The sequence below is a fragment of the Sycon ciliatum genome, chromosome 9, assembly GCF_964019385.1.
Source record: "Sycon ciliatum chromosome 9, ocSycCili1.1, whole genome shotgun sequence".
NCBI lineage: Eukaryota > Metazoa > Porifera > Calcarea > Leucosolenida > Sycettidae > Sycon > Sycon ciliatum.
The window spans coordinates 2,854,037-2,875,878 of NC_088651.1; the positions used below are offsets into that span (position 1 = coordinate 2,854,037).

The 21,842-nt window shown below is 45.7% G+C and overlaps 1 protein-coding gene across 2 annotated transcripts in view; it reads right to left on the reverse strand.

Annotated features, from left to right (window-relative positions):
* The window catches only part of LOC135825034 (uncharacterized), a 114,024-nt gene that overhangs the window by 76,575 nt on the left and 15,607 nt on the right, over positions 1-21,842 (reverse strand). The window contains exons 3-13 of one of the 2 annotated variants that reach the window (XM_065337768.1): positions 19,886-20,014; positions 17,486-17,590; positions 14,814-14,912; positions 14,256-14,357; positions 13,431-13,529; positions 9,378-9,476; positions 8,820-8,921; positions 7,983-8,081; positions 7,425-7,526; positions 6,588-6,686; positions 3,733-3,831 (exon numbers count right to left, since the gene is read on the reverse strand). In XM_065337768.1, coding sequence (XP_065193840.1) covers positions 3,733-3,831; positions 6,588-6,686; positions 7,425-7,526; positions 7,983-8,081; positions 8,820-8,921; positions 9,378-9,476; positions 13,431-13,529; positions 14,256-14,357; positions 14,814-14,912; positions 17,486-17,590; positions 19,886-20,014 — 1,134 coding nt within the window. The remainder of the gene's footprint in view (positions 1-3,732; positions 3,832-6,587; positions 6,687-7,424; positions 7,527-7,982; positions 8,082-8,819; positions 8,922-9,377; positions 9,477-13,430; positions 13,530-14,255; positions 14,358-14,813; positions 14,913-17,485; positions 17,591-19,885; positions 20,015-21,842) is intronic. The other variant, XM_065337769.1, reaches the window with a different exon arrangement.

Consider the following 21,842-nt stretch of genomic DNA (forward strand, 5'->3'; position numbering starts at 1 on the left):
CTCTCTCTCTCTCTTCTCTCTCTCTCTCTCTCTCTTCTCTCTCTCTCTCTTTCTCTCTCTCTCTCTCCCCCTCCTCTCTCCCTCTCTCTTGCTCTCTCTCTCTCTTTCTTCTGTCTCTCTCTTTCTCTCTCCCATTCTCTCTCTCTCTCTCTCTCTCTCTCTCTCTTTCTCTCTCTCTCTCTCTCTCTCTCTCTCTCTCTTTCTCTCTCTCTCTCTCTCTCTCTCTCTCTCTCTCTCTCTCTCTCTCTCTCTCTCTCTCTCTCTCTCTCTCTCTCTCTCTCTCTCTCCTCTCTCTCTCTCTCTCTCTCTCTCTCTCTCTCTCCCTCTCCCACTCTCTCTATCTCTCTCTCTCTCTTTCTCTCTCTCTCTCTCTCTCTCTCTCTCTCTCTCTCTCTCTCTCCTGTCTCTCTCTCTCGCTCTCTCTCTCTCTCTCTCTCTCTCTCTCTCTCTCTCTCTCTCTCTCTCTCTCTCTCTCTCCTCTCTCTCTCTCTCTCTCTCTCTCTCTCTCTCTCTCTCTCTCTCTCTCTCTCTCTCTCTCTCTCTCTCTCTCTTTCTCTCTCTTCCATCTATCTATCTCTCTCTTATTCTCTCTTTCGCTTTCCCTCCCTATTTCTGTTGCTCTGTCTCCCCTCCACATTCTGTGACTACATGGATCAAGAAAGGAAATGCACCTCGATGACGTGCAGAAACTATGGGGGTTACAGAGGGTGTGGGAGTACTGCCACTACTCACAACATTGGCCCTGAACTCACCAGAAGCCGGTGGAGGTAGTTGTTTCCGAGTGGTTATGGCTTCCTGAGTTCCATTACACGCACACGCGCACGCACACACACACACATATACATACACACGCACACATGCACACACACACACACACACACACACACACACACACACACACACACACACACACACACACACCTGCTATTGAAATACCTTCTGAAATTTCACCAGCTCCATTGTGAGAACATTTGGTCGACTCACCAGAGATACAATGATCCAGGAAAGAAGAGACAGATGGCTAAGGGCATGCACTGACGTTTTTATGCCAGAAAGCAGTCTACAGGTAACAGTCTAACAGGACTACTTGACCTCAGTGTGATGCATTCCTAGAGTCTTCAATGTGGCGCTGTTTCAATGTGGCGCTGTTTTGCAGTATTTTTAGGAAAGTCATTAGCTAGAACAAGGTGTTGTGATGAGAATGGAAGAGAAAAGGAAAGTTGTTGCCGATCGATGGGGACAGTGGAATAATTCTAGGTGCGCTGTACATACACCAGTCAAACTGACTTTTGGCGACTGCAGATACAATCACTCACTTACCTGGGTGAGCGCCAATAAACATTGTTCGGATAGTCTCCCGAGCAACTCAGTCCAAGCATCCAGGTCTTCTTGACTAATGTGCACACCAACTATGCAATCCAAGATGCCGTCCTATGACAGAAGTTCAAAAAAGAGCCGAGAAGTCGTATTCAGGATACATACTTCCTCCGCGTCATCGAAATTGTCGCAGTTTGACTAGTGACTTGTCACTTGTTACTGACAACTCCATAAGCTAAGCCATTCAAAACTTATTACACAGTATGATAGTCTGAAGCCTAGAGTAACGTTCCAGGACAGTTGGACTGAGAGTTTTCATGCAGAGATGAAGTCCTCGTCGTCGCTGTTGTCAATGGACGCAAAAATATCGTTCCGAAATATTTCAAGGAAGGTTGAAAGTTGGTCGCGCCTCATCTCAAACGCTTTGACTTTCTCCACAGGACAAGAGCTGCTATGCTTGTCGTCTGCTAGCTCTGGATGATTTCTACTTCACCACCAACGAAGCCTAGTAAGAATACACGATCGTTGCGAGGTCAGTTGATTACCGTCGGCGGAATCACCTCGATCTTGAAATGAACATTTTTTAGCCGTGGCATGCCCATTTGTTTTAGCTGTGTGGTCACAGCTCATGCAGGTAAGTGTACTATCACGTCCAGCGCGCCCTCTTTTTCAGCATCACTGCCCGGCCCTGATTCACTGGTATACCATGGTACGGCACCTGCGCGTGCATCACTAGCACTACATGTAGAGTCTACACGGCTCTTGCAGGTACAATCATGTACTGAGTGTCTCGGCCAGAGCGACAAATTTATCGCTGTTGCAGGCATTTAGTTTGCTGACCCCTCGATGTTTCTCCAAGCGCTGCCACTTGTTCCACGAAGTCATTCTCACCCCAGCTAAGGTAAAACAGTGATGAGGCTTGAGTGAATGGCCATACGCACGAGAAATGTGCAGGCTGCAACGCCTGACTGATCTCACCGAGTCGAAATAACCATCGCAGCGACATCAGCGAAGAAATTGCGTCTAGTTCAAAAATTCCAGCTTCCAATAACAGAAAATAGAACTTTGCCGTCACCCTATACTGATGACCATCGCCTATGTCCGATTCCTTACCCGTGGTACGAGTGCTGGTGAGTAAATACCCCGTTTTATATCAAAAGTCAAACTGCGACAATTTCGATGACGCGGAGGAAGTACCTGTTAAGATGGACATACATTCAGTCAAGTGCGAGGTGGGGCAGGGGTGGGTCCGTAGGGGGTCAATTGGAAGGATGGTGGAATTATTGCACGGTGTTCATGGCCCTGAGGGGGTAGGGGGAGGAGATTATGTTTCCCTCACTACTATGTATGTAGTGATTTGTGGAGTCATCTTCTGCATAAATTTATCATGTTCTGTTCCAGTAATATTTTTGTTCCTTCTTTTTCAACTATTGCGTCCTGGTACTCTCAATCCAATATATGGCATGACCCTGCTCAATTTCAGGTCCCCTGCCAAACCAGTGTGGATCTCTATGCTATGTCAAGCTGCATGGGAATTACACAAGTTCACTTCACCTGTATTGCCGGTATGCACGCGTCAGCAGACTTTTCCCAAGCTTGTACAAATAGTGACAGACACTGGGCATAGGAAGTAAACAAACACACACAAACACACACACATGCACACAAACATACACAAACATACACAAACATACACACACATGCGTGCAAGCTCGCACACACACACTCGCGCGCGCGTGCACACACACACACACATACAAACACACACACACACACATACAAACACACACACACACACATACAAACACACATACACAAACACACACATAAACACACACGTGGATATACGCATACACACACATGCACACAAACATACACACATGTGTGCCTGCGCGCACACACACACACACACACACACACACACACATAAACACACACGCACACACATAAACACAAACACATAGGGACACACACACACACGTACACGCATGGACACACACACATGGACACTCAGAGGCAGTGGCGATCCCACCCAGGGACAGCGGTCACCCCACCAAGGGACAATGGTCACTCCACCCAGGGACAATGGTCACTCCGCCCAGGAACAGTGGTCACCCCATCCAGGGACAATGGTCATCCCATCCAGGGACAGTGATGATCCCATCCAGGGGCAGTCGTTAACCTGCCCAGAGCCAGGGGTGATCCCACCCAAGGACAGTGGTCATCTTACCCAGGGGTAGTGGTCATTCCACCCAGGTACAATGGTCATCCCACCTAGGGAAATTGCTCCCAACCAGTGCAAACCCTGCTAACTTTCAACTGGAACATGCTGTCTGTAACTTTCCACAGATATCTGCAAAAGAACAGCAAAGGCTCTGAAAAACTAAAGTTACTATAAAAGCGCTGCTGTCTTACCTGAAGCTTTGTTTTGTCACGCAGTATGTAGGGGACAAGATACTTCACAAGATGCGGTGTGTCCTTCTTTGCCGCAATGTCCAATGGAGTGTCGCCATTCTGGAACAGGGAACATGTTAAAAATAGACACCAAAAAAGATGGAACAGGATTCAAGTGTAACAAGATAATATCTTGTGTCATGTAAAATACACACCAGAAGTAGTCATTGATGAATTCTGGAGAAAAAGGTTTCTGTCAAAACGAATCAGTGTCTGTTGGATGTCGATTGGTTGTATTTCTATCAATAATAATATTTACTATCTTGTCTCCGACAAGAATAAAATACAGTTGTGAGACAAAAAGACACGGTTCGTGTGAGACTGCGCCAAACTGAGTTTTCCGCATGCGTACGAACACTACCCCCGCAAGGATTAAAGAGCAGAATATAATATGCAGCTCCTAATATAAGGCAGTTGGGCGTAAGTAGATCAGACCCACCACAAAGTGGACAAAGACCAAAAATCCCATTCACTGTATCCATGTTTCCCACGTGCCAGGATCAACTACCTGCAGGTTGCAGCAGGGCTGGAAAAATCCCTCGCCTTCCAAGCAGAATTTGAATCGGGTATCCTCTACTTCACATTCAAGATCCTAGACCATCCCACTATGCCTACCTGTCTGATTTGCAGGCAGTGCCGAAATCGTAAATGTACAAAGTCAGTAGATGTAACCGCATGGATTGCAATGCACTCAATTGCATGTGTTATTGTGTTGACTAATCAATACTTATCAGGTGTTTAGAGGGGTGCTCGTTAACTGAAGAATGTCTAACATGGAGTACGAGCGAGTTTGCTGCTGACCCGCAGGGCCTGTCCCACGTGTGTGCCCTCGTACACAATACACAATGAACGCACACGTGTACACACACGGACACACACACACACTCACACACGCCCATGGATGCATGCATGCATGCATGCACACACGCATACAGATACCAAGCGCGTAGCCAGAGTGGATACTTTGCAGTCAGGTGTCCATACATGGTTGGCCAGGAGGCCCAGGACATGTCGAAAAGTAATGCACTGTAGTCAGTACTACTGCCTGTTCATGCATATCAAGTCTACAGGCACTGACTTCACGCGTAGAGACTGTTGACTGAAGAAGAGTTCGCAGGATCTACATGATATGTACATGTAGGACATCTAGTCCAGCATTGGGTAGGACATCTAGTCTATGCATTTGTTAGGCTTGAGGATAGGCTTGTTCTTCTTTGAACCGCTGTTCACATTCGCTGTGTGAACCACACTGCAACAGTGGTGCACAGCACCGGTGCAGTGCAGATTCACACCAATTTTTTGGCACTAGAAAACTGGAGTCGAAATCGAAGTCGGAAAGCCAGGCTTTTTGTTTCGAAAGCTTTCAGGTTGGTTCCCTTTTCTCTTTATTCTTCGCGACCAATTCCAAGTTCTGTCAGCGTGGCAGGTACATGATTGTGTGAAGCACTTTCACGAAACCAAAAATTAGAGATTTGTTTTCAGCGACTTCTTCGAAGCGGCATGATAGTGGTTGTTCAGACAACTCTTCGAGCGCTGACGCTGTGTCGGTGCCCGATTCTGTCGACTCTGGCAGCGAAATCGCTTCAGGGCAGCCCGTAAATGTGGACTCCGAGAATCTCCGACTCTCAATAACAGTCTGGGAAGTTGGGGGAGTTGTAGTACAGTGGCTGGTGCATGGTTGAAGTTGCCAGTTACCGCTAAGATCAAGGGAGATGTTTGAGCTACTGTAGCACCATTTCCGACCACCTAGGAGGTTTACCAGTCCATGCATACGGTAGGGCTTCTTGGCGATGAAAGTATGTGGCCAGTACATAAGGTTCAGTTGCTGCTGGCTGGAAACCTACGCCTGGCTGACCGTTTCCAAGTGTGTGAGTGATGGATTTTGTTTCACATGCACATAGTTTGGAGGGGAGTGCAACAAGTTTGGCCATCAACTAGGTCAGCTGTTTTCTAGTCGCCAGCAACTAAACCAGGGAGCATCATTCTCCCAAATATTGTTTGTACGCCACGGCTCACACCACTCTGAACCAGTATCATGTATTTGTTGCTAATGCTACATACATAACGTGTAATTTACTCAATCTCCGGGCGAAACTGTTTCGTCCATTGTGGACTCGTAAGAATAGCACAGGGGCTGTGTTTATAATAAACTGAAACATTGTACTAACTTGTCACTTTTGCTATCAATTACACGCTTCTGTATTGTATTATTGCAACTGACAGATATTTCGCCCAGCCTTTAGTGGAATAACATCTATTATATGTATCAAGGACCTCAATTACATCTAGACTTGATTGGCCAAAGATATCTAGTATCCATACAAATATTGCCAGAGCTACGCCACTGCATACACTAACTACAACACACTGCTTGAGGCATGGAGAGTGCCGGCCAGGGTAGTGAGAGGCTACGGAGAAAGATCGAAGGGGTCGGACTGGTGTCACTGCCAAAGTAGGAGACTTTCAAGGATTTGTTGTTTCTTGTCCTTGTCCTCATTCTGACTTGCTGTTTTCTCACAGACTAGCACCTTGCCAGAATTTCAATCATTTCGAGGGAAAGGCGCAAACGGAAAAAATCACAATTTGCGTGAGACTCGGCTAGAAGCCGAGTTTTCCGCATCCGCCGGAATGCCGCCACCCTCTTGGATCAATATGCAGATGCGACTCCTAAAGTGGTGGGAGGTGAGTAGATCAGACCCACCACAAAGTGGTCAAAGAAAGCTCTGCACCTGGCACATTAAGCACTTTTCCAGCAGTTTACCTACATAGTCTTTGATTTCTTCGTAGTTTATTGAAATGTCTGTTCCATAACATGCCTTATCTCCTTGATCTGGGTTAGCTCCAGCTTGCAGTAGAAGAAGAACGCAGTCGGCCTCGCTGGTAATAGCGGCATAGTGAAGTGGTGTCCGTTTATCCTGTGATACAGCCATAGGTACAAGCAGTGATTGACAAATGAAGACTTCTACTGACTTGCAGCACTCAGGGGAAAACTGGTGTATCACTCTGATGGTGTGATTACTGCAGTATATTTTACAAATCAGACAGAGCAGTTCTCAATCATATGTACTTTTGTGTCCACAATACTCTACTGTACATGACATAGTCTCTACACTACCTATCACAATAATCGTAGAACAGAATGTTCATCAACTTAAATTATCGGAAAGGTTTGGGTTGGCTTTGCTGTCGAGAGATGCCGCATGCAGTCAATATGATCCTGGCCACTGACATAGTGAAATGGTGCCTTTCTCCAGTAGAACACAAGTGAATTTTCAGTAACTAACCAACAAAGAACATGGCTACTTGTGTGTCCACTATATTACATGGCACGATTACATAGTCTACACACTATACCCGAGAGACCTCTTTTAGGTACTGGTGTATAACTGTGTAAAACATGAAGTTGCTACAGTGGAGTCTGAACACCCTGAGGAAGGTGTATTTACACAACCTATCACAATAACGGTCAAGCACATGTTTCAACTAAAATTATCGTAAAAGGTTTGGATCAGGAAAAAAGAATTAGTTCAACTCGTAGCTTCCCTTAACATCCCAGGTTTCCTGTGGAGAATTGTGCAGTGGTTAAGATCATTGCAGCACAGGGTAGCAATTTCACAGTTTTGTTTGTTAATGCTTCGTGAGATACAACTTACCTCGTCAAGTAGGTTTGGATTGGCTTTATTGTCCAGTAGATGTCGCCAGCAGTCGACATGAACCCGCCTCTCACTGGCATAGTGAAGAGGTGTCTTTCCCCGCTACAACACAAGTGTATGTTCAACAAGTAGGCAACAAAGAACAGGGCTCACTATGAGAGATGATTGTACACATTGAATGCCACATGTTCGTCTGTGGAGGATACATTGATATGAAAGAGGGCAAGTGGCAGCTTTGAGCCTGCTGATTCCAGAAGACTCCTCAAGTCATCACCGAACTGTGTTCTCCGACCAACCGCATTCACAACACAAGCAACATGATGCTCCGAGTTATGGCATAGAGTGATTCTTCACATAACTGTTTTAAATGAAAGAGTGAGGGGTGTTATCAGGATCTGTTGTACCATAATTTTGGAATAAGCATTGTGAAAAGCTCTGCACCCCGCACACTGAGCACTTTTCCAGCAGTTTACCAACACAAACTTTGATTTCTTCATAAAGTTAGTTTTCAGGAAATGCATTAGCAGAGTATATTGAAATGGCTGTTCCATAACCTGCCTTATCTCTTTCATCTGGGTTAGCTCCGGCTTGCAGTAGATGAAGAACACAGTCGACCTGGTTCTCGATAGTGGCATAGTGAAGTGGTGTCCGTTTATCCTGTGATACAGCCATAGGTACAAGCAGTGATTGACAAATGAAGACTTCTACTGACTTGCAGCACTCAGGGGAAAACTGGTGTATCACTCTGATGGTGTGATTACTGCAGTATATTTTACAAATCAGACAGAGCAGTTCTCAATCATATGTACTTTTGTGTCCACAATACTCTACTGTACATGACATAGTCTCTACACTACCTATCACAATAATCGTAGAACAGAATGTTCATCAACTTAAATTATCGGAAAGGTTTGGGTTGGCTTTGCTGTCGAGAGATGCCGCATGCAGTCAATATGATCCTGGCCACTGACATAGTGAAATGGTGCCTTTCTCCAGTAGAACACAAGTGAATTTTCAGTAACTAACCAACAAAGAACATGGCTACTTGTGTGTCCACTATATTACATGGCACGATTACATAGTCTACACACTATACCCGAGAGACCTCTTTTAGGTACTGGTGTATAACTGTGTAAAACATGAAGTTGCTACAGTGGAGTCTGAACACCCTGAGGAAGGTGTATTTACACAACCTATCACAATAACGGTCAAGCACATGTTTCAACTAAAATTATCGTAAAAGGTTTGGATCAGGAAAAAAGAATTAGTTCAACTCGTAGCTTCCCTTAACATCCCAGGTTTCCTGTGGAGAATTGTGCAGTGGTTAAGATCATTGCAGCACAGGGTAGCAATTTCACAGTTTTGTTTGTTAATGCTTCGTGAGATACAACTTACCTCGTCAAGTAGGTTTGGATTGGCTTTATTGTCCAGTAGATGTCGCCAGCAGTCGACATGAACCCGCCTCTCACTGGCATAGTGAAGAGGTGTCTTTCCCCGCTACAACACAAGTGTATGTTCAACAAGTAGGCAACAAAGAACAGGGCTCACTATGAGAGATGATTGTACACATTGAATGCCACATGTTCGTCTGTGGAGGATACATTGATATGAAAGAGGGCAAGTGGCAGCTTTGAGCCTGCTGATTCCAGAAGACTCCTCAAGTCATCACCGAACTGTGTTCTCCGACCAACCGCATTCACAACACAAGCAACATGATGCTCCGAGTTATGGCATAGAGTGATTCTTCACATAACTGTTTTAAATGAAAGAGTGAGGGGTGTTATCAGGATCTGTTGTACCATAATTTTGGAATAAGCATTGTGAAAAGCTCTGCACCCCGCACACTGAGCACTTTTCCAGCAGTTTACCAACACAAACTTTGATTTCTTCATAAAGTTAGTTTTCAGGAAATGCATTAGCAGAGTATATTGAAATGGCTGTTCCATAACCTGCCTTATCTCTTTCATCTGGGTTAGCTCCGGCTTGCAGTAGATGAAGAACACAGTCGACCTGGTTCTCGATAGTGGCATCGTGAAGTGGTGTCAGTTTATCCTGTGATACAGCAATAGGTCCAAGCAGTGATAAACAAAAAAGAAGAACGCAGTCGTCCTTGGTGTAAGTACCGGCATAGTGAAGTGGTGTCCGTTTATCCTGTGATACAGCAATAGGTCCAAGAAGTGATAAACAAAAGAAAACTTCTAGTGACTTGCAGCACTCAGGGTAAAACTGGTGTATGTTGTTGTTGTTGGACTGTCTCACATTCAAAATGCACTGCAACTAGCGACTACCTGCTGAACGTGACCAGCGACCGCCTTTTTTCTGTCCCAAAGATGATGTTTGACCCGTAGCTAGCGACCGCGATGTAGGAAATCTCCTAGGAGCTTCAAGCAAGATTTGAGTCTTTTTAAAAGACTCAAATGTTGCTTGAAGCTCCTTCTTGAAATTTTGCTGATTTTCCAGACTACTGGCTAGGAGCACAGCTGAACAAATGAACGCAGGTCATTTCGACTGTGGAGTCGGTGTGGACTGCACTACACCTGTCAAAATTTCAAGTGCTGTCAAGAACCAACATGATAGGAAACGTCTTGGAGAGCGCATCGAAAGCGCTCTCTGATCGATGTTACTACTTGGTCCGGCTCATCGCAATTGTCGCTTACCTATCGCCACTAAGAACAGGAGTTTTTTACCGCTCTGTCAAATTTCCAACAGGCATAGTGAGGAAGCATGATACATAAATACTCTCTGCCACAAGTAAGAAAATTCACCAATGGAATCAGGTGAAGCGAGTCGAAGAAAGGAAGCAAGGTAAGCAAAACGCACGAAATATATCAGCGAAGAAGCGCGTTCTTGCACGCACACTAGTAATACAGGTCCAGAGTTCATTCAACTCTGCATCTCTTGAGTCGTGCCGTTACATGAGCTGACATTTACTGTTGTCTAGCTGCTGGCGTAGACTGGTAGAGTATCTCTTATGTTCTCAGCCTGTCGGATGGCAGCAATGGGAAAGGAACAGTTGTGGCTGCCACTTCGGTGCTTGAAGGAACCGTGGGCAGTGTGACCTGTGTGTCACCACAGTGTGTTTCAACAAAGCCTTTGAATGAGCCATACAGGCCTCTCCAGACAGCTGCCATACGCTCCACTGGATACGCTGGCCACGACTCTTGTAATGCAGCTGCTCAGCCCACCAAGACTCAGAACAACCAGCACGTCGGCCAGGCGCATCACATCAAAAACACCTTTCTTCTTCAGCATGAAGCTCATACTTCTCTGCCGTACATGCGTGCCTGTCACACTCTCCAGGCCAGGATGTCAGTTGCCCCTGCTACAGTTCCGGTCTTCGGGTCGCTGCGCTTGGCTTTTGGCAACACAGTGAATGGCCAGATTCCCACTTCCCAAAAAAGTCGAATACATCGCGATTCAAAGCGCTAGTCGCAATCATTTTTTCTTTGGTGCCTCCTTTGATCTTGCCATCACGACCTCCCAAGCAAAAGTAAGTTAGATATCGTGATTGGTCTGGGTTTTACCTGTCAAAGAGTGCGTGGGGGATAAGCGACAATTGCGATGAGCCGGACCAAGTACTCGGAGGAGAAACGAAGACTGAGCGGCTCTGTCACCCCAGTCACACAGACGAATCAAGAATGGCACCAAGGAATCCAGAAGCAAAGCAGCGCTGCAAGGTCCTGATGCTGAAGGATCACGTTCAAGCAATCGAGAAGTCACAACAAGGACAATCGGTACGATTGATCGCATGAACAAACTTGAAGCCCAGCGCAAAATGACACTTCCATGGCGAACGTTTGACTCCTGGCTTCAGAAGTAGCAGCTGAATTTGACGTCAGCAAAAAAATAAGTCTTCTCCCTGTCTCTGTCTCTAAGTTACTAATTAAGTCTAAGTGTTGTTTGATCTGAAATAAGAATGGCATTGCGCAAGTCCTGGGAAATAGTATTAGCTGCATTTTGACATACATATCATATAATGGGATCCATATATGGTCGAACGGTGCAAACCTCTAACTAAAGACCAACTGCCACTAAAGACCACTTTTGCTGGAACCAAGGGGTGGGCCGTAATTACAGGTTTTAATGTATAAAAAGTATATTATAGCCCCCAAGATTGTACAACTCTGCATATGGGGTTTTTGACGGCGAAAACTCACATCACATGTCTCAGGTACATTCACACTACGTACAAACGAAGGATAGCGTGCGCGCAATCCAAATATCTGCAATGATCATGCTGGGGATTTGCATACCCGCAGTGAGTTTCTGTCAGAGAGTGCTTTTTTATTACTCCAGTGCTCGCTAAAAACGAGCTGGAAACATACAACTACGACACTAAACCACATGATGTGAGTTTTCGCTGTCGGTGTACCCCATAGAAAGGGTATCATGAGTTGCACACTCTTGGGTCTTTATATACTCTTGATTTTACTCATAAAACTATAGAAGTGTCCTATGAAAGTGTCTTAGAAAAGGACCGTCTATCCAGAGCAGCTAACACGTCAGTCAGTCTTTTTGTTTTGAAAGCTTTCAGGTTGGTTCCTTTTTCTCTTTATTCTTTACCACCAATTCTAAGTTCGGTCAGTGTGGCAGGTACATGATTGTGCGAAGCCCTTTGACGAAACGAAAATTAGAGATTTGTTTTCAGCGACTTCTTCGAAGCGGCATGATAGCGGTTGTTCAGACAACTCTTCGAGCGCTGACGCTGTGTTGGTGCCCGATTCTGTCGACTCTGGCAGCAAAGTAGCTTCAGGGCTGCCCGAAAGTGTGGACTCTCCGAGAATCTCCGACTCTCAATACCAGTCTGGAAAGTTGGGGGAGTTGTAGTACAGTGGCTGGTGCGTTGTTGAAGTTGCCAGTTGCCGCTAAGATCAAGGGAGATGTTTGAGCTACTGTAGCACCATTTCCGACCACCTAGGAGGTTTACCAGTCCATGCATACGGTAGGGCTTCTTGGCGATGAAAGTATGTGGCCAGTACATAAGGTTCAGTTGCTGCTGGCTGGAAACCTACGCCTGGCTGACCGTTTCCAAGTGTGTGAGTGATGGGTTTTATTTCACATGCACATAGTTTGGAGGGGAGTGCAACAAGTTTGGCCATCAACTAGGTCAGCTGTTTTCTAGTCGCTAGCAACTAAACCAGGGAGCATCATTCTCCCAGATATTGTGTGAACACCAAGCCTCACACCACTCTGAACCAGTATCATGTATTTGTTGCAAATGCTGCACACATAACCTGCAATTCACTCAATCTCCGGGCGAAACTGTTTCGTCCATTGTGGACTCGTAAGCATAGCACAGAGGCTGTGTTTATAATAAACTGAAACAGTGTGATAACTTGTTACTTTTGCTATCAATTATACGCTTCTGTATTGTATATTGCAACTGCCAGATATTTCACATAGCCTTTAGTGGAATAACATCTATTATCTGTATCAAGAACCTCTATTACATCTAGACTTGGTTGGCCATAGATATCTAGTATCCATACAAATATTGTCAGAGCTACGCCACTCTATACACTAACTACAACACACTGCTTGAGGCAGGGAGGGTGCCGGCCAGGGTAGTGAGAGGCTACGGAGAAAGATCGAAGGGGTCGGACTGGTGTCACTGCCAAAGTAGGAGACTTTCAAGCATTTGTTGTTTCTTCCTTGCTTGCCATTCTGACTTGCTGTTTTCTCACAGACTAGCACCTTGCCAGAATTTCAATCATTTCGAGGGAAAGGCGCAAACGGAAAAAATCACAATTTGCGTGAGACTCGGCTAGAAGCCGAGTTTTCCGCATCCGCCGGAATGCCGCCACCCTCTTGGATCAATATGCAGATGCGACTCCTAAAGTGGTGGGAGGTGAGTAGATCAGACCCACCACAAAGTGGTCAAAGAAAGCTCTGCACCTGGCACATTAAGCACTTTTCCAGCAGTTTACCTACATAGTCTTTGATTTCTTCGAAGTTTTCAGGAAATGCATTAGCAGAGTATATTGAAATGTCTGTTCCATAACCTGCCTTATCTCCTTGATCTGGGTTAGCTCCAGCTTGCAGTAGACGAAGAACGCAGTCGGCCTTGTTGTAAATAGCGGCATAGTGAAGTGGTGTCCGTTGATCCTGTGATACAGCCATAGGTACAAGCAGTGATTGACAAAATGAAAACTTCTACTGACTTGCAGCACTCAGGGGAAACTGGTGTATCACTCTGATGGTGTGATTACTGCGGTATATTTTACAAATCAGACTGAGCAGTTCTCAATCATATGTACTGGTGGGCCAACAATACTGTCTGCACCTGACATAGTCTCTACACTACCTATCACAATAATCGTAGAACAGAATGTTCATCAACTTAAATTATCGGAAAGGTTTGGGTTGGCTTTGCTGTCGAGAGATGCCGCATGCAGTCGATATGACCCTGGCCACTGACATAGTGAAATGGTGCCTTTCTCCATTAGAACACAAGTGAATTTTCAATAACTAACCAACAAAGAACATGGCTACTTGTGTGTCCACTATATTACATGGCACGCTTACAAAGTCTACACACTATACCCGGTAGACCTCTTTTACGTAGTGGTGTAGACCTGTGTAAAACATGAAGTTGCTACAGTGGAGTCTGAACACCCTGAGGAAGGTGTATATACCCTACCTATCACAATAACGGTCAAGCACATGTTTCAACTAAAAGGTTTGGTTCAGGAAAAAAAAATTAGTTCAACTCGTAGCTTCCCTTAACATCCCAGGTTTCCTGTGGAGAATTGTGCAGTGGTTAAGATCATTGCAGCACAGGGTAGCAATTTCACAGTTTTGTTTGTTAATGCTTCATGAGATACAACTTACCTCGTCAAGTAGGTTTGGATTGGCTTTGCTGTCCAGGAGATGTCGCCAGCAGTTGTCATGAACCCGCCTCTCACTGGCATAGTGAAGAGGTGTCTTTCTCCGCTACAACACAAGTGTATGTTCAACAAGTAGCCAACAAATAACAGGGCTCACTATGAGAGGTGATTGTACATATTGAACGCCACATGTTCGTCTGTGGAGGATACATTGATATGAAAGAGGGCAAGTGGCAGCTTTGAGCCTGCTGATTCCAGAAGACTCCTCAAGTCATCACAGAAATGTGCTCTCCGACCAACCGCATTCACAACACAAGCAACATGATGCTCCGAGTTATGGCATAGAGTGAATCTTCAAATAACTGTTTTAAATGAAAGAGAGAGGGGTGTAGTCAGGATCTGTTGTAACATAATTTTGGAATAAGCATTGTGAAAAAGCTCTGCACCCGGCACACTGAGCACTTTCCAGCAGTTTACCAAGACAGACTTTGATTTCTTCATAAAGTTAGTTTTCAGGAAATGCATTAGCAGAGTATATTGAAATGGCTGTTCCATAACCTACCTCATCTCTTTTATCTGGGTTAGCTCCAGCTTGCAGTAGATGAAGAACGCAGTCGGCCTGGTTCTTCATAGTGGCATCGTGAAGTGGTGTTCGTCTATCCTGTGATACAGCAATAGGTCAAAGCAGTGATAAACAAAAGAAAATTTCTAGTGACGTGCAGCACTCATGGTAAAACTGGTATATGTTGTTGTTGTTTGGCTTTATTTAGAGTGGAGTTCCAAAACAGGCATAAACCTGGCGAAGTGGTCGTTAGTACCAGCCTGGTACTAACGACCACTTCGCCAGGAATGGACTGTCTCACATTCAAAATGCACTGTGACTAGCGACTACCTGATGAACGTGACCAGCGACCGCATTTTTCTGTCCCAAAGATGATGTTTAACCCGTAGCTAGCGACCGCGATGTAGGAAATCTCCTAGGAGCTTCAAGCAAGATTTGAGTCTTTTTAAAAGACTCAAATGTTGCTTGAAGCTCCTTCTTGAAATTTTGCTGATTTTCCAGACTACTGGCTAGGAGCGCAGCTGAACAAATGAACGCAGGTCATTTCGACTGTGGAGTCGGTGTGGACTGCACTACACCTGTCAAAATTTCAAGTGCTGTCAAGAACCAACATGATAGAAAACGTCTTGGAGAGCGCATCGAAAGCGCTCTCTGATCGATGTTACTACTCGGAGGAGAAACGAAGACTGAGCGGCTCTGTCACCCCAGTCATACAAACGAATCGAGAATGGCACCAAGGAATCCAGAAACAAAGCAGCGCTGCAAGGTCCTGATGCTGAAGGATCGCTTTCAAGCATTCGAGAAGTCACAACAAGGACAATCGGTACGATTGATCGCATGAACAAATTTGAAGCCCAGCGCAAAATGAAACTTCCACGGCGAACGTTTGACTCCTGGCTTCAGAAGTAGCACCTGAATTTGACGTCAGCAAAAAAATAAGTCTTCTCCCTTTCTCTGTCTCTAAGTTACTAAATAAGTCTAAATGTTGTTTGATCTGAAATAAGAATGGCATTGCGCAAGTCCTGGGAAATAGTATTAGCTGCATTTTGACATACATATCATATAATGGGATCCATATATGGTTGAACGGTGCAAACCTCTAACTAAAGACCACCTGCCACTAAAGACCACGTTTGCTGGAACCAAGGGGTGGTCAGTAGTTCCAGGTTTTACTGTATAAAGAGTATTATAGACCCCAAGAGTGTACAACTCTGCATATGGGGGGTTTTTGACGGCGAAAACTCACATCACATGTCTCAGGTACATTCACACTACGTACAAACGAAGGATAGCGTGCACGCAATCCGAGTATCTGCCATGATCATGCCGGGGATTTGCATACGCGCAGTTAGTTTCCATCAGAGAGTTCTTTTTTATTACTCCAGTGCTCGCTAAAAACGAGCTGGACACATACAACTACGACACTACACCACATGATGTGAGTTTTCGCTGTCGGTGTACCCCATAGAAAGGGTATCATGAGTTGCACACTCTTGGGGGCTTATATACTCGTGATTATACTCATAAAAATATAGTAGTGTCCTATGAAAGTTTCTTAGAAAAGGACCGTTTATCCAGAGGAGCTAACACGTCATATACTGTCTTCTTGCTGCTTTCCCAGTAAATGTATCTGTCAAGTGGCTGCTAAGAACTCGCAGGCTCGCAGGCTGGCCAGCAAGAACCTTGGAGGAACTGAGGTGTGAATGGAGCTGTAACCGACTAACAAGTTATCCCTATACCTTCAGGCATGCAGTGTGATGCATGTCACAATAGGCATAACACACCCGTATACCAAACAATAATTATCACTCTGAGCCTATAGGCATAACAAAAAAATGGTGACGTCAACAAAAAATATCTGGAGATTGTGCCGGAGAAATCCGGAGTTGCAAACTCTTGTTTATCTACTCTTGGTATCATGGATAGGGATAATGCATGCAAGGCGATAGTGCAGGTTCGAATCCCATGCTTTGGTTAAAAAACAAAGGATAAATGAAAAAGAAGCGTCATTTCACGAAAGATTCATTGAGACGCCACGAACAAATTCTGTGTCATTTTTTCTTGGTGCTAGTAGTTTTCAGTTTCTGTTTTCGTGTAGCGTGGCTTCGTTCAGTGTCGAAATGTCTTCAGGTTTTCCTTCCGGTTCTGAGGGAGCTCATCATGTGCTGGATATCGGATCCACATCAAGTGTTAGTAGGAAATCCGCCTGCAGATCGGTCGGTAAATCCAGATCTATTTCGCTAGAATGTCTCCAGAAGCTGGAGTTATCAGTAGGGCAGATTTTTGCTTCCGTCGAGTTTATGTCCCGATTCAATCTGGCGTCGAGCAGATCGATCTCTGGATATCGATGTTCGAGGGCAAAAATGAGTCAGGCCCGGATGAGACGCAATCTCTAACAGATTATGTGACTCGCTCTCTCATTCTACATGATATCCTCTACAGTTCTAACGCATACCTCTCCTCCCTAACATCAGCCCAAAGACGGTTCTATCAGTTCGATTAACATGCATGATGAGCTAGGCAAAAACACATAGCGTAGGGGACTGAGCTTTCAAGCTCTCCCGTCATGTTCAGACACACATTCAGACACCCATTCACACGCACATTCAGATACACGTGTGCACACAGGAACCATGCCAACCAAATATCTATCATAAAACTGGTTTCCTCACAAGATCAGTTACGTTTGTGTGCGCACCGGCATCGAGCAAATACCGTAAACACTCCACGGAGCCTCGACTAACAGCTGCATGAAGAGCACTACCGTAGAATGGTTCCTGCATGCAAAGTACCAGAAAGTGGAAATGCAACAAACAAAGCAGATACTGAAAGTGATGACATTAGAAGGCAATTCTAATGACTTTTGAGTCGATGTGGGTCCCTAGTTGCCGGAGTGGTGGTTCTGTGCAGTACCGTAGTCTATCATACTGGCCACTGGATATGATGCACACACCTGGTACTATTTTCCCTCTCATGAAGATTACAAGTGATTCGTTCAACACCCCACTTGAAGTACCATTTTAACAGTGAACACCTACAAATATTGCGGAAAAGTTGTATCCATCCTGACTGCAGCTAAAAATGGAACCTGGTGGGAAAGACCTCATTCTCAATCCGGCGCTGCACTGTATGTGTTTTTGGTGTCCGGAAACCACCTTATTTTGGCTAGTCTAGGAAAAGGAAAGGTGTGTCAACTCAACCAACCACAGGCAGTTTACGCAATCGTGGCTATGTCCTTATTTCGAAGTGAGAAAGAGAGAGTTGCTTTACTTTCAGCTCAATCTTCTCTCCTTTTTCAGTGGAGAGTAGCCGCAGAGATCGATATCTGGTCCGCTCTTGGGCTGGCAGTGACGTTCAAGAAGTCTGCTTTGTCACGAAACTTGAGCCAAGCATGCACGATGCAAGTCAGGACAAGGATATGATTGATGACATCTTCTTCCAAACTATTTAAAGGGGAAGTTAAGGCAAAAATTAGTTGTAGTCTTCGGGGTGCTGAGTCGAATGGTCTTGGTCCGAGAAAGCTGAGAAGCTCCCTCCCTACTTGAATCCCAATCGAACTCGCGCACTTCCACCGAAACTGGGTGACTGCGCCCTACGAGATGGGGATTTGTATGCAAAATGTCACTAAAAGCGCCATTTCGTTCTTATAAAAGCACGGATGACCGCGATTGGCCCATATGTTGTAGTCTTTTGGACGCTGAGTCGACTGGTTTTGGTCCGAAAAGGCTGCGATGCAGCGTTCCTCCTTTATTCCCAATCGAACATGGTTGAAGAAGCGGTCACGTGCTCCTGGGTGCCAAAATCACCTGGTCACCACGCCAGCAGGCGACAACTTTCACACCAAGGTTCAACTCGAGTGACAGGACTGCACCCAAAAAAGGTCAAAACAGGCTGTAAGTTGTACCCTGCAGGCACGGTGACCAGGTGACTGGTGTACGCAGGAGCACGTGACCGCTTGTTCAACCATGTTCGATTGGGAATTAGGGGCGAACGCTGCATCGCAGCCTTTTCGGACCAAAACCAGTCGACTCAGCGTCCAAAAGACTACAACATATGGGCCAATCGCGGTCATCCGTGCTTTTATAAGAACGAAATGGCGCTTTTAGCGACATTTTGCATACAAATCCCCATCTCGTAGGGCGCAGTCACCCAGTTTCGGTGGAAGTGCGCGAGTTCGTTTGGGATTCAAGTAGGAAGGGAGCGTCTCAGCTTTCTCGGACCAAGACCATTCGACTCAGCACCCCGAAGACTACAACTGGTGAAATTTTAATTTTTGCCTTAACTTCCCCTTTAAACAAAATGTAGTCTTTGGGTTCTTGCTAGAGGGAGCACATTGAGTTGATTGACAGGCCAGAGCGCATATTCGCAACCTTGCTACTTATTACATCACTCCCTTGAGGTTCACAGTAAACCGTACGTATACTCTCCGGCATCCAGACATCCTAAGGTGTGGCCTGGGCCCACCTGGCTAGGGCCCAACTGTGGCCGGTACAAAAGCCGTTTTACGAAGAATGCTCTGGTATTAAATGATACATCGGCGCCATCGTTCAAGTTACGCCATGCTAAGTTATTGCTAACCACATAACAACAAGTAGACACGAAAATATTCCTACAGCACGAAATTGTCCAGGCACATCCGGAGCCTCAAGAAATCGAACACCCAGTACGAAGTCCATTGGAGAGTAAAGTATGGTGGCCGTGCGTACATCAACATCACCTAGTGATATTCCCTCTACACTAGAGAAAAGTACTCACCCAGTCAACACGATAAATCAACATCTAGTCTCAACCAGTTCTCGAAACTCATGTCCAAATGCTGGCATGAGAACAAATACTTCCTCAGCCTCGACAATGTCACATATCTGTCCCCACCTCGACAGCCTCCTGACGACACCAGCCACACACCCTGCACCGATATAACCGTGACTGCTAGGCTTGAAACTAACACAACCGACACAGGGCATGTATTACTTATTTGTTGCCCGTACAAATGGCCCTGCCATAGCTTTTTTAAGGTTATCAGCGTTCTTCTAAACGATGGTCCATTACACTTACACTGACAGTACACTTACAGTTGATACCGTAGAGAGAGGCAAACTGTAATACCCTTGATGGTTCAGCATGTGCTTGTCAACAGTGCTTGCCAAGAACTTAACAACAGAAGTAGCTTTGTGGCTGCAGGCATCCTTCAGTAACTTTGCCTGCAAGAAAACATAACACAGCACAGTAGAACAGAGTGCACTGAAGTTAAGAACAAACAACAGAGCAGAGAGCACTAACAACTAGTCGTTTCAGTGCTACCGACAAGAATATCTCGCCATGAAACAATACAGCATATCAAATAGCAAATGACAATAAATATAGTAGAGCGCCGACTACTCACATCGCTTGATGTGCAGGCTATTTCCAGAGGGTTCGAATGAGAAAAATGGTCGGATAAGGGAGCAGTCATACATAATCTAAACCATGCATATTCCCTCATGTCAATCCATGCATGCACCGACGCCGCAGAACCAGGCAGAAGGACGATCCAAACAGAGTAAAACTGGAGAACGTTTTTGTTCCATTCTCGCAGGGTTATACAGGGAATCATGAAAAAACTCAAAGACTACAAAATATAGGCAACGAGTTTGTAAGAGATTAAATCTAACATTTCACGAAGCGGAAATTAAAGGGGCGAAAATGGGTGACTAAAAGGGCACATTTACTCAGTGGGTGAAAAGAAAGAAGGCAGGAGAACACATCTCATGGTACTACTTGTACTAAAAACACTCACGAGGATTAGCACCACGTAACTGCAAAGACAACACATTCTCCTTTTGTACACACAGCTCAAGGAACAGCTTACACAAGTACAATACATGTACTTCCAAAACACACACACACACACACACACACACACACACACACACACACACACACACACACATACACAGCCACACACACACACCTGGCCTGGTGTACAGCTGCCAAATGCTTGGCCACGCCGCCCCCGAGACAAGGGAGAGTAGAGGAGAGAGAGAGAGAGTTCGAGAGAAGTCAGCACTGCCACTAGGAAGCCGCTCCGCCACTACGCCGTCCACGATTGCAATTGTGTCGCCGAAAGCCAGGTGTTTGGATGGCTTGACGCTCCCCGACACAGACACACACACACACATGCACACACACGCCTTTGACCTTTGACGCCCATCGCCGGAGGCAATGATAGCAATGCTACGGCAGAAGCCATAGCAACTTGTGCTGGGATTGCAACATTCAACAGCTTGCAAGGCTGAAGAATTGACCGTCACCATTCAGCCTGGTCTACACCATACAGCTATTTGAAGTGACTTTTTCTGGCCAGTGAATCCCTAATTTTGGTCTTTTTCATTTTTTTCCCCGCACACACATCACACCACATACTCCGGCATGCACTGGCTGTTGGTAACCACCCAGGACAATGAAAGAAAAGTCAGGAAGAGTCTGAGAAAGAGAAGAAAGACGTGTGTGACCATAATCGTCGGGAATCGAACCCGCAACCTATCGATTGGAAATTGCTGCACATACCACTGCACCATATGGACACACACATACACATACACACATACACATACACACATTGGACATTGGACGCCCATCGCTAGTGTGATGATAGCGCGTGAGCTGAGCAATGTGGGGAGTGACGCTTCAAGTCACGCGTCCGGCGAAATGTTCCTCCACACATGCACTGAAAACTCTTCTCTGGCCCTGCCGGAGGACGACGAGACAACTTCCTCCACTCTCCCCTGTCTTGTGCCACATCATACCAGTCACTTTCCGGGATCGCCATGAGGCCAGGTCAGATCCAGCGACATCACGCCATCTCTTCTTGGGGCCATGACTGGGGCGCCGCGACGGATGTTCCCCGGAGAGGACCTGCTTGGCGAGACGGCTGGAATCCATCCTGTGACCAAGCCATCGAAGACGTTGGCATCGCAGAAGCTCACCAATGTCTGCTGTGAGTCTGACTCGCTTTTCAATCTCCTCGCTGGTGAGCCTGTCCTGCCACTG